Here is a 12,253-nt window from a genome sequence, read left to right as displayed (position 1 = left end):
TATAAACGAAAAAATAAAAGTATAGGAGAAAGTGAATGGGGAATTGATAAAATGAATTTAATAAATTGATTTGTAGAAATTATTTTTATTATTATATTTTTATAGATTTTATTTTCATTTGTATTATCTGTATTATTTTATTTATATCGATCCCATAATTATCGCAAATAAATTGATTTATTATTATGTCGGTTAACAGCCGGACTAAATGGAAGCAAATAAAGATGAATCAATAAAATGCTTTAAAATAGCAAAAACGGCGTTCTCACGCCAAGATTACCAAAAGGTAATTTCAAACCTCTAATCAAATAATTAGGCATTGAAATTCGCCAATAAAGCAAACAATATGTTCCCGTCACAAGAATATCAAACCTTCATAGATAAATGCCTTAAATTTACACAAAACACCCCAAATGATACACCTATCAATTCCAATGATTTGCCGAACAATTCTAAAGATCCACCGCGTAAATTTTTTACTACAATAATTATTATTAATTATATTATTATGAATTTGTATAATTGGAGGTTAATGTATAATTTTGTAGAGAATGAATCGAGTAGTCGTAACGCCACTGAGGAGCAGGAAAGTTTGTGCCGTATGATCGTAAAGTCAAAGAACTATTATGAAATACTGCAAGTGGCAAAAACTGATTCAGTCGAGAAAATAAAAAAGAGCTACAAAAAAGTATTTTTCAAATTTTTTATATTTTTACTCATTTTTATATATTTCTACAATTTTTAATAAAATTACATCAAATTATATTATACTACTAGTAGCTACTTTAATATTAGTTAAGCCCTAAAGGAGTTAACTAGATGACTCTGAATAAAATGTATTAGTTAGCATTGAAATTACATCCGGATAAGAACCCGTCGCCCTTGGCTTCTGAGGCCTTTAAGAAGGTGTCAACAGCGTTTCAATGCCTGACGAACCCGAGGGCAAGGGAAGAATACGACCTCCACGGCGACGAGGAACGGTTTGTTAACCAGCAGCGGTACCAGCAAGATTTCGTTACACCTGAACAACTATTCGAAGCCTTTTTCGGAATTCATCAACACAACAACGTTTTTCATTTCACAACAAGACGCACTGGTGGCAATAGAAATAATACCAGGTACTATCTTAGGCAGTTCTTTCTACAACTGTACTAGTTATTCCTAACTCGAACCGAATTTTATAATTATTTCAAAAATTACTAGTTTTAGAATTATTTTTCATAATAGCTTGGTTATATGTAGTTAAGTAATTATGTGTTGAAAAATGTTTTAGAAGAGGTGGATTAACGCAATTTGTGCCATTGTTGGTATTGATGATATTCATGCTCATGATGAACCTCTTTTCCCGAAGTCCACAACTTTATCAGTTTGAGAAGAGTTCGAAGTTTGGACAAATGCAATCTACGAGTCTAAACGGAGTAGTATACTACGTAGATTCGCGAACCTTTGAGAGAACGTACCCAAAGAATACGGCTCAACGCATTAAAATTGAGTTTGAAGTCGAGTATAAGTATTTTGAAGACAAATGCAATGATAGCAAGCGAGAGAACCAGCGGCAGATTTACTCATATTTGTCTTCATTTAGAAACCCACCGCCAGAACTCTATGAAACACCCAAAAGCTGTAAAGTACTCAATGATCTCAGACACTCATACACAAAACTATTACAAAAATACGAATTTTAATCTTTCTATCCCATTAATTATACCACCATATATGTATAGTACAGTACATTAGCTTAGTTAATTTGTTCAAGTTTTTGATTTGTTTCCTTTAACATAGTATAGCATTCACTAAGAAATTATTAACTGAGTGTGGAGTACCAGGTGCATTTAAGAAGTGATTCAAAGAAAGCTGGAGATAAACCTTCAATAACCATAGGGTTAGATTTAGATTCTGATTTGTCAGAAGGAACATAAAACAAACGACACTTCTTCCATACCCAATAACCACTCAATATCTCACCAAATCTATTATAACACTATTATAATAAAGGTAGCTATAAGTATATATAATTGTTTATGGTTAGTATAAATAAAAATGTTGGAAGGGTTGTATTACGTGATTTTAATTGGTTTTGAGTCTTTATTTGTTGGATTTAGGACCAGAAAATTCACTAATCAATCAATTAACAGGTGTAATATTAGGTTGGTAAAAATGTGTAATAGTGTGTTACCTGGATCAGTACCATCACAAATGGCAAAATATGTACAATTATTGGTCTTTGGACTCATAATATTTCGACAGAAACATAAACAACCTATAAAAATACAAATTAGCTAAAATAACACTAAAATTAGAGTAAATGAAAAATAATGTGTAAATAGGTAATTAAGGTGTCTAGTGATAAAAATTATTGCCTTCTTTGCAATATTTCCAGGCTTGACGATATGATAATTTGATATCATCGAATGAAGGCATTCCTTCACCGTAAATTATAAGTCCATTGTAGTCGACTTTGAACATTGACTCAACGTCTTCAAAGTTAGGTACAAAATCTGCAGGCCTAAAAATACCTCATTTTATAAAATAAATTGTATAAAATATACTCTGAATCCATCGATTAAATATTAAACAATATAAATCAAAATATTATTATTATTAGAGCTATTGTGAAATGTGTAGGAAAATTTTATGATGTGTGAAATAATATTAGTTTAAAAGTGTTAAAGAAGACAATTGACCAAAGTTATTTAAATAATTAATTTTATCATCCCTTGTTTTTAAGCGATTCCATTCATAGTATGGTATTATCCCAATATTAAACCCCTATCAACAATATTAACACTAACACTAGTATAGAAATTTTAATAATTAGTTTAATGTAGGTGAAATTACTTTTAGAGAAAGTGTTGATTGATGAATTTGTGTAAATTTGTTCAATTGATGTGATTTGGTGTAATGGCTGTATGGACCAGCGCATAAAATAACAAAATTAAAATCCTTAATATAAATATCTGCCCTCAAATAATCAAAATAGATATTTTTTTCATGTTTTACTCCGCAATCTTTCAATAATAAACTCATTTCATACGACCATCTAGGCATTTTCTTATTCTAATAAATTCAGTATTATTAGTGACGTTAAAATTGGTATAATTTATGTATATATGGGAACCTGTTTGATTTTTTGATCTTTGATGAATTTGATGAAAAATTGTAAATCTTCTGTTAACTCATTCATAAAACCTAAATTGACGTAAGAATGTGTAAAAAATACTTTGGTGTTTATGTTGTAAGTGGTCGATTATATATTTTAGTTTGAGGATTTTATAGCTTTTTAAACTTCCTCTCGATTTATCCAGTATCTTCAAACATCTTTCTACCATCTAATAATAATATATTTTAGACTATTGGTATATAAAATGTGTAGTTTGTACTTCTAGATTTGGTTCTAATATGCAAACTGATGTGTATAAATATAATACAATTCCTTGTAGATCAACTTTATCCTAAAACCATATGCCACAGAGTTATTCGTTAGATTACTTAACTACGCTAGGAATGTTAGAACCTGTAGTATGAAATGATGAAAAGAGTTATAGCAAGAGTTATAAAAGTGTTTGGCCTCAAAATCGAGTTTCGTGAGTGAGTGTAACACTAAGGAAATGAGCTCTGGTGACAACTCATTATTCTCAATTGCAGGCCTTAATCTCCTCTTTAATAATCTCAACATCAATACATTCCTATTACATTTTCCACAGAGTTGCCTCTAGATATATTTAACTAAGTAAACAGTATAATAGCAAAGATAATTAACTAATTCAAAGATGAATTAAGACTATATAACTAATATTAGTGTAAATCTAAATTCCCAGAATTAGATGACAGGAATTATCAGCTGTGATAGGAACCTTATATCCAATTTAGCAACAGAAGAAATGAGAAGGGAAGCTTGAAGAGGATCGATTTGATTGTTTCTAATGAGGATTAGTTTATAAAGTGAGTTCCAAAACCTAAAACAGGTTAAAAACTAAGTAAACTTACTTAATGTGATAAATATTAAAGAATGATAAACTATTCGCAACCAGTGTTATATCTTGTATATTCGCTTTATCGTTCTTTAATATAAACTGTTACGCCATTAATATGTGTAATAATATGAATAAAAAATACCTCATTTGTAATTAAATCGAGAATATCATAATTGCGTATTTCTAATTTCTTCATACTATTCATTATTATTGATAATCCTATAACATTTTCCAATTGGTTATATGAATTCAGATATATTGAACTATATAGAGTAACTACATAATACTAATTCTACTATTTAAAAGGTGTTATCTAAATGTGTAGTGAACCTGTAGCAGAAATGGTTTGTAGATTTTTAATGAGGATTGGGAAGAGAGTATTGAATAAGTGAATATCTTTATACCTAAAAAACATAAATTGAGTTGAAAATCACCTAATTTTCCCAAAAGAATAAAATACAGTTACAATGTCAGTCGGTTGTAAAAGGGAGGAAATGACCCTTAACCTCTGGGCATATCTATGCCATAAACTATCATTATATATTCCATTACTCGACGATTTATACACATTCCTCAATAACTTATTTACATCATTATTTTCCAAATTTGTACCGATAACTTGATTTGTTCCGTTATTTACCAAACTTATAGGATTCTTTTCAAATGTTAGACCATTATTAGGTGAAATAAGTGTAATATTTGATTTTTCTGTACTTTTTAAACCATAATTATTTATTAAATTATTGGAATCTATATTATAAAGGGAGTTTAGAGTCGAGTTTGGGGAGAAATCTTTTTCAGGCGGTTTATATAGCCTTTCAATTGATTTAATATTCTTGATAACCTTCTTACTTAAACCTTTTCTCACATTTTCCGCAATATTATACATTTATACTATCATATTTTATAATAATATTATAATAAGGGTAATGTGTAATGTGTGGTGTAGAAGATTGAAAAATGTATTTTTTAAGAGTGTTTGAAGGGTTTTTCGAGGTTTAAATTAGCAAAGTCCCAATTCACCAGATTCCACCAAGCTATAATATTTTACATCGCCAAACTCATAAATTATGTGTTGACTATCATAACTAAATAACTGGTGAAAGATGTGTAACTATAAAACTATCATAGTATTCGTTGAGGAAATGAATGAAAACAAGGAGTACCATTAACGTATGATGCCCTGTCGTTTCTATAATCGACGTAATAAGCGTGCTCCCATACATCACATGCTAATAACGGTGTTCCAGTATTATCACTACAACATATTCCATAAATATAACTAAAATTGTATAACAATCTAATTTAGGGGGAAATATATATCAATTATGATGCAAAATAAATGGTAACTTGAATAATGAATAACTAGGTAAATAATAAAAATTGATAGTTAGGTACCGTAGTGGATTCCCGGCATCATGAGTTTGTACGACTTCGGGAGTTCCATCAGATTTGAGTACGAGCCAGCCCCAACCAGAACCGAAATGGCCAACGAGAACACTTGAAAACTCCTTCTTAAAGTTGTCAAAGGATCCAAACTTCTCGTCCAAAAGCTTTCGCACAGTCCCGCGAGGCTCTCCACCACCGCTTGGTGACATTGAATGCCAATAAAAGGTGTGATTCCAAACTTGAGCAGCGTTGTTAAAAACAGCTCCAGACTCAGTTTTCAATAAATCTAACACATATAAATAGTTATTACAAACTATATCTAACTATAATTAGTCATTTTTATGAAAAAATAAGAGTAAATAAGTATAATTAGAAGTACCTTCAAGTGATTTGTTTTCTAACGCTGTACCGTTAACCAATCCTAAAACAACAATTAATAGAAATCAAACAATATTCAAACAATTAAACATTGTTAAAATATAATAAATTATAAAACATAGTAAAATGTGTAAAAAGTGGTACCATTGAGTTTATTAACGTAACCAGCGTGATGTTTGGTGTAGTGATACGTCAAAGTTTCTTCACTTAGGTGAGGTACAAGATCCTTGAGCCCATAAGGCAATGGCGGCAATTTAAACGACATCGTTGATTCCTGCCTAATAAAAGAGTTTTAAAAAAAATCAGTTAAACTGAGGGAAACTTAAATAATCGAGATTTAAAAATGAAAATAAGAGGAAAACTAATTATTTTCTAAACAAGTTTTGGAAAACAATCCTAGTAAATAATGATTAATAGGATGTGTAAACAATTTGATGGGGAAGAGAATTTTCTTTAAAAAAATGAAAAAATTTTGCTAAAATGATTTCCAATATATTTTTAAATAAATGAACAATATGGATACTATTTTAAAAAACCAACTTCAATATGCTTCTTCCAGCTAGTAGTTCTAAAAATTGTTCAATTGCAATTAATATGTAAATTATTGTAAAATATCCTAAAATATTGTAATATATTGAAAAGTAGTGTTTAATTATATAAATGAGTTTAAAATAGTAATAGTGTATTATTTTTGAAAGGATGGAAGAATTGAATGAGAAGTTGGAGAAGTTGAAATCTATGTTAGATTTGGATTTTGGTGTTCAGAAGGAAGATGCCTGTGACTGTATTTTGATAGCAGTCCACGGGATCGGAACCACTGAAAATATGCTTGAAAATGACTATAAAAGCCTAAAACATAGCCTCGAAGTTGTTAGAAAACATTGGTTCTATAATCAAAAACTTAAAATTCATCTTTGCTTTATTAATTGGAAAAGATATATCGTTGATGCACAAAATAAGTAATTTTCTATATTTTTTAACTATTTTAGTTATTTTAATTAAAGTTTTCATTTGCTCGAATTTTATGATGGTTGATTTTTCAAGTGTTTATCACTTTTACATTTAATAGTATAATTAAGAGTTGTTAGTGATATTGTTTGTAGATTATTTGATAATTATTGTATTGATACGATGAAGGGTATGAGAAGAGTGTTTAACCTGGCAGTAATGGACATAATTTTCTACCAAAACCCCAAATTCTCAGATTATCTCATGAACAACATCGCTAACGATTTAAATAATGAAATCGCCAGACTACGCAATGTAATAACTAATATAGTAATAATGGAATGTTTAGCATGTGTCTGGACAGTTTAAAGAATCGAAAATTGCCATAATTGGTTATTCTATGGGTTCAGTTTTGGTCTATGATCTCTTAAGCGTTAATCCATGCAGACTTGTACTATTACAATTTATAATTTAGATAAATATAGATAAATATAGTAGTTAATATAGTGTTGGAAAATGTTGTAGTCAAATATTGAAGCATCAAAGAGGCCAAGGTTAGAACATAAAATTGATCTTTTTTTTGCTATTGGAAGCCCATTGTCAGCTGTTCTGGTTAATCAAAATCCTCAAGTATTATTTATTCACACCTTAAATGTAGTTATATATAATAGAATAATAGAAATATTAGTTTAATGTATAATAGTAATGAATAAAATGTAGTTAATGAAATTGGGATTGAAGTTACCGGAAGATATAAAGTATTATAATATTTTTCACCCATATGACCCGATAGCTTCACGATGGGAAAAACTAATTTATCTAAACATTAATGTTCCGAAACCAGTTATTGTACCTTATTGGTATAATAATGGTTTAAAAAATTGGTATAATCTTGATCAACAATTTCAGGTTTGTCACACAGGTTTATTCCCCAACTACTATATTATAGTATTATTGATATATTATTGTTAGAAACTATTGTTGTATATGTATATAGTATTGTAAATCGGTGATTGCTGAGAATTTGACTGATTTTTCAAACACAATCACTAAAGGAATTTATAACCTCTTTGGAACAAACCAAAATAATAGCATTCTAGATCAAAATATCACCAATAATTCCAATAGTAAGAATTATTCATTAATACTATATTACTAAAAAAATAAAAAAATCATAAAAAAATATTAACGAAATTGTAGGAAGAATATCGTTTAGTAATTTTCGTAATAGTAAGCAATGAGTAGTTTAAAGTATGTTTAGAATTGAAGGGAAAGGTTCCAGATGAAAGGTTAAATATTAATAAGTCTGAATCCTCAATGTCTGATGAATTGGCTTCTGAAACTGTTAGAGATGATGACTTTTTCAGTGATTTCGAAATCGATTTATCCTCTACTAACGCCTTAGAAAAGGCTAATAGTAATAACACTTTACCTAAAAGATATGATTATCAGGTATTACAATGTTTCAGTCATTTTATGACTCGATAGACCATATGTATTTACAAAATATTCATATTTATAGTACTATGTCGGATAATATGTGTGATTAATACATTAATGATATTAGGTACAAGAAGATGTAACGGAACATTTTTTGAACCCTCTAGCAATATTACAATCACATATCAGTTATTGGGGTTCACGTGATGTTTCCTTTTTCATCCTCAGTGCCATACATCCAGTGAAGGAACGAGTGCCTCTTACAACTCTACTCTCATTCGTTGAGTCCAAAGCAAAGGCGCTTTCTTTTTCCACAGATAATGAAGATTTGAAAAAGGAATTTTTAAAGGTTTCGGAACAAGCTAAAAAATTACTAGAACAAATAAACAGAGAGGTTTGTATCAGGAACTAGTTAATCACTAATGGGCACTCACATTTACATATTTTACCTCAGATAACTATTATTTAATTATTATTTTAGATATAGTTAATTATCTAGTTAATAGTTAACAATGTAAAGAATAGTTAATGTAATAGCAAGTATCATGTGGAATAGGATATAAAGAATAGAAACGAAAGTATAATAGTGCTCAAATCGACATGGAATTTCATGAATAAAAGCAATGACGAAGATGCAGAACATCCCTACGAATCACTCATCTCTGATCACATCGATCATGATGATTATGTTAATTAATCCACACTAAACATACCACATACACTATATGTATTGCAAAACCATATAATATAATAAAATTATATGTATGATTTCCTGTAGAATAGTTTAATTAGAAAATATTTATATGGGTGTAAAAATATTAGAAAATCGCTTAAGAACGATTTTGGAAAAAAGAGGTTTGGCCTGGCCTCCAGAATCTTTCAGTAAATTCCACATTACATGCTGTAAAATAGGTAAATTCCTAAATAATTAAATTTTTCTGAATAATATTTATAATAAATCCATTAGAAGAAAAAGAATGCGAAGTTGTATCAATTGATGATATTTGTGAAGATTTGAGAGAATCCTTCCAGGATTATAAAAGACAAAAAATTGTTATTCTAAAGAATATTATCAGTACAATCCTAAATCAAATTAATCCAGAGTATTTTCATCATACGAATTAGTTATTTGGAGTATATAATTAGAATATTACATAAACTATATAAAAATCTGGTTAAAAGGTTTATTAGTGGAAATATGAAGAAGAAAAGGAACATGAATGAGGATAAAGTAAATTCAGGGTTAAGTATGGATTTGGACGAACCAATTATTAATCTCAACAACACCTTAACAAATAATTATAAACTTACCAATACCAATAATAAGATTAACGGTATAAATCATGGGAATAACTTCATGAATAACGGGAATAATTCTGTGAATAATGATAAACAAAGTGACTTGGATGAAGAAATGGAGTATAAATTTATACCAGAACTGAATGTGAAGACGAAATTAAAAGATGTCGGTGGAATAGATAAGATAAAGGGCGAAATTGAAGATTTAGTAATAAACCCTTTGAAATACCCGCAGTTATATAAACACTTGGGTGTACAACCAACTAAAGGAGTTTTATTACACGGACCACCCGGCTCTGGGAAAACTAAATTAGCAGAAGCAATTGCAGGTGAGTAAAAAATAATTCTATGGGATACATTATTTATACTATTTGATATTTATGTATTCGGTTAATAACTGCTTTAAAATGTTCTAGGAGAGATTGGATGTCCATTTTTTAGAGTTGCAGCTACTGAAATAGTTACTGGAATGTCAGGAGAGTCAGAAAATAGACTTCGAAGTCTATTTGATCAAGCCAAAGCATGCGCACCAAGCATTATTTTCCTCGATGAACTCGATTCAATTACCCCAAAAAGAGAAAATACCTTCAGAGAAATGGAAAAACGAATAGTTTCACAATTGGGGATTTGCATGGACTCATTACAAGGCCATTTCGTTATAGGTTAGTCACCTAAAAATTTTTGTATTTATTACTAAAATTATAAATAATCATTATTGGTATAATTATCTATAGTGATTGGAGCGACGAATAGGCAAGAATATGTAGATTCCATGATTAGACGTAATGGCCGTTTTGATAGAGAAATATCAATGGGAATACCAAATCAAGAATCTAGATATGATATATTACAGGTACACCAACTACCATTTTATTATATAAGTAATTTCCAATTTTAAACCTAACTGATTTTTACCAACCATACAATTATTTCCCTCTAAATTAGTAGTTTATATACAATAGTTATTCTGGTGATAGAAAATTAATTAGGCATTATCTGAGAATATAAAGATTTCTGATGATGTTGATTTCGAGGAAATTGCCAACTTAACGCCGGGATTTGTCGGCGCTGATCTCCAAGCTGTTCTGAGAGAATCGGCAATCCATTCCATATCAAGATTGTTTAAATCCCACAACATCGACGATACTGTAACACTCTTCATTTAAACCAATTATTCATATTTTTACAGTTTGAAAGTGTTTATCATAGTTATGCATTTAATAAGGTAATAACCATTAATAGGACATGAATGATTTAATGAAGAATTTGTATATAAATAGAGAAGATTTCTTGATTGGTATCAATAAGGTTCAGCCAAGTTCAAAGCGTGAGGGCTTTATCACCATTCCTGATGTTACTTGGTCGAAAATCGGTGCTCTTTCCTTCCTCAAATCCGAATTAGAAAAACAAATTGTTTTCCCAATCAAGTATAAAAAATTATATCAGCGTTTCGGTATTGGTATTTCTGCCGGTATTTTACTATACGGACCACCAGGTTTGTGTTACCGTGCTTGCTAATCCCCTCCCTGAGTACTAGTTTTCCAGCTGTTTATCCTTTACAGGGACATTTATCTACTCTCTCCTGTTTACTTAGTTATATCCACTTTCCACTCTTATATACTTAGGAGGAAAATGATGATATAGGGTGTGGTAAGACTTTATTGGCCAAAGCCATTTCCAATGAATGTAATGCCAATTTCATCTCAATTAAGGGTTTAACATATTTACAATTAGTTACACTTATATATGTAGTTTGGTATATATCCATATAGCTCTATGACTGAAATATATTTAGGGCCTGAGATATTGAATAAATATGTTGGAGAGAGTGAGAAGGCGATTAGATTAATATTTCAGAGAGCTGCTACCAGCTCCCCCTGTATTATATTCTTTGACGAAGTTGATTCACTTTGTTCTATTAGAAATGATTCTAATCAAGTTTACGAACGTATTGTAAATCAATTATTGACTGAAATGGATGGAATACAGGTATCAATTTCAATTCTTGTTACCCATCTAGGACACTATATTTATTTAGTTATTTTATACTTTTGGTAGTTAGAATATCATTAATTAACACCTAAAGTTAGTTAGACAACAGTTTAGAAAATGTTTTAGAATAGAGAATATGTTTATATAATAGCAGCTACTAATCGACCTGATATCATTGACCCCGCTATACTCAGACCAGGTAATTCCTACACTTCATAGTATTGTATTAATTGGATATTGTGTTTAATGCTTATGATTAGGGCGGTTGGAGAAGTTATTTTATGTTCCATTACCCAATGAAGATGATCGGGTTGATATTTTACTTAAACTAACTTCTGAAGTTCCAATTGACCCTCTAGTTAACTTTCAAATTATCTCACAAATGACTGACGGGTATCTTTCTTTACTGCTTATTTATTCTATTGTCTCCGAGGGATTAAGTTATATTCCTGAGGAACTAATTTTTACAACTTACTCAGTTAACTAAAATTAGTTAAATAATTATCTCCTTGCTATATTTCGAGATAATTCTGGTGATAGGTTCAGCGGAGCAGATTTGGCAAGTTTGTGTAGAGAAGCAAGCATAATAGCAATTGATGAAATAAGGCTGAGTCTTAGCGAGAGCCCAGTTTCCGACTACAAACTGAGTGCTCCAGAAAACTCAGTTGTGAAGATGGAACACTTCCAAAAGGCTCTACTCAAGGTTAAACCGTCGGTCAAACAACAGCAAATCGATTTCTATCATAATTTCAAACTTAAATATTCTTAATCAATTAGTACATGATTAACAGTATATTGAGCACTAATGCACTATTATGAACTATCTTGTGTAC

General features: G+C 30.0%; 5 protein-coding genes across 5 annotated transcripts, besides 2 other annotated features; 3 read left to right on the top strand and 2 right to left on the bottom strand.

Moving 5' to 3' along the window:
- Nucleotides 1-208: 208 nt before the first annotated feature.
- Nucleotides 209-1,685, top strand: TA16620 (DnaJ-like molecular chaperone, putative; the record flags this gene model as incomplete). The annotated part of the gene is made up of 4 exons (XM_948527.1): nt 209-286; nt 317-688; nt 844-1,118; nt 1,274-1,685. 4 exons carry the CDS (start codon nt 209-211, stop codon nt 1,683-1,685), a joined length of 1,137 nt encoding a protein of 378 aa, XP_953620.1.
- Nucleotides 473-526: a sequence feature (2 probable transmembrane helices predicted for TA16620 by TMHMM2.0 at aa 79-96 and 244-266).
- Nucleotides 1,278-1,346: a sequence feature (2 probable transmembrane helices predicted for TA16620 by TMHMM2.0 at aa 79-96 and 244-266).
- Nucleotides 1,686-2,652: 967 nt separating the features above from the next.
- On the bottom strand, nt 2,653-4,863 carry TA16625 (uncharacterized protein; the record flags this gene model as incomplete). The annotated part of the gene is given in 11 exon segments (XM_948526.1): nt 2,653-2,769; nt 2,839-3,051; nt 3,084-3,168; nt 3,190-3,329; nt 3,381-3,452; nt 3,515-3,710; nt 3,855-3,956; nt 3,988-4,061; nt 4,075-4,250; nt 4,305-4,378; nt 4,409-4,863. 11 exon segments carry the CDS (start codon nt 4,861-4,863, stop codon nt 2,653-2,655), a joined length of 1,704 nt encoding a protein of 567 aa, XP_953619.1.
- Nucleotides 4,864-5,099: 236 nt separating this feature from the next.
- Nucleotides 5,100-6,006, bottom strand: TA16635 (Fe/Mn superoxide dismutase (SOD), putative; the record flags this gene model as incomplete). Its single annotated transcript, XM_948525.1, has 4 exons — nt 5,100-5,256; nt 5,373-5,682; nt 5,743-5,784; nt 5,886-6,006. 4 exons carry the CDS (start codon nt 6,004-6,006, stop codon nt 5,100-5,102), a joined length of 630 nt encoding a protein of 209 aa, XP_953618.1.
- Nucleotides 6,007-6,440: 434 nt separating this feature from the next.
- On the top strand, nt 6,441-8,541 carry TA16640 (uncharacterized protein; the record flags this gene model as incomplete). The annotated part of the gene is made up of 8 exons (XM_948524.1): nt 6,441-6,700; nt 6,830-7,004; nt 7,039-7,140; nt 7,215-7,319; nt 7,410-7,637; nt 7,687-7,816; nt 7,951-8,141; nt 8,257-8,541. The coding sequence occupies 8 exons, from the start codon at nt 6,441-6,443 to the stop codon at nt 8,539-8,541; spliced, it is 1,476 nt and encodes a 491-aa protein (XP_953617.1).
- A 786-nt stretch (nt 8,542-9,327) lies between these two features.
- Nucleotides 9,328-12,189, top strand: TA16645 (ATPase, putative; the record flags this gene model as incomplete). The annotated part of the gene is given in 11 exon segments (XM_948523.1): nt 9,328-9,757; nt 9,845-10,090; nt 10,163-10,281; nt 10,418-10,576; nt 10,671-10,927; nt 10,960-11,012; nt 11,073-11,184; nt 11,201-11,417; nt 11,547-11,619; nt 11,681-11,898; nt 11,914-12,189. The coding sequence occupies 11 exon segments, from the start codon at nt 9,328-9,330 to the stop codon at nt 12,187-12,189; spliced, it is 2,160 nt and encodes a 719-aa protein (XP_953616.1).
- Nucleotides 12,190-12,253: the final 64 nt, after the last annotated feature.

This window comes from Theileria annulata, chromosome 1 (genome assembly GCF_000003225.4).
Source record: "Theileria annulata chromosome 1, complete sequence, *** SEQUENCING IN PROGRESS ***".
NCBI lineage: Eukaryota > Apicomplexa > Aconoidasida > Piroplasmida > Theileriidae > Theileria > Theileria annulata.
Note: the sequence above shows the minus strand (reverse complement) of the source record. Positions and strands in the feature narration are given on the sequence as shown.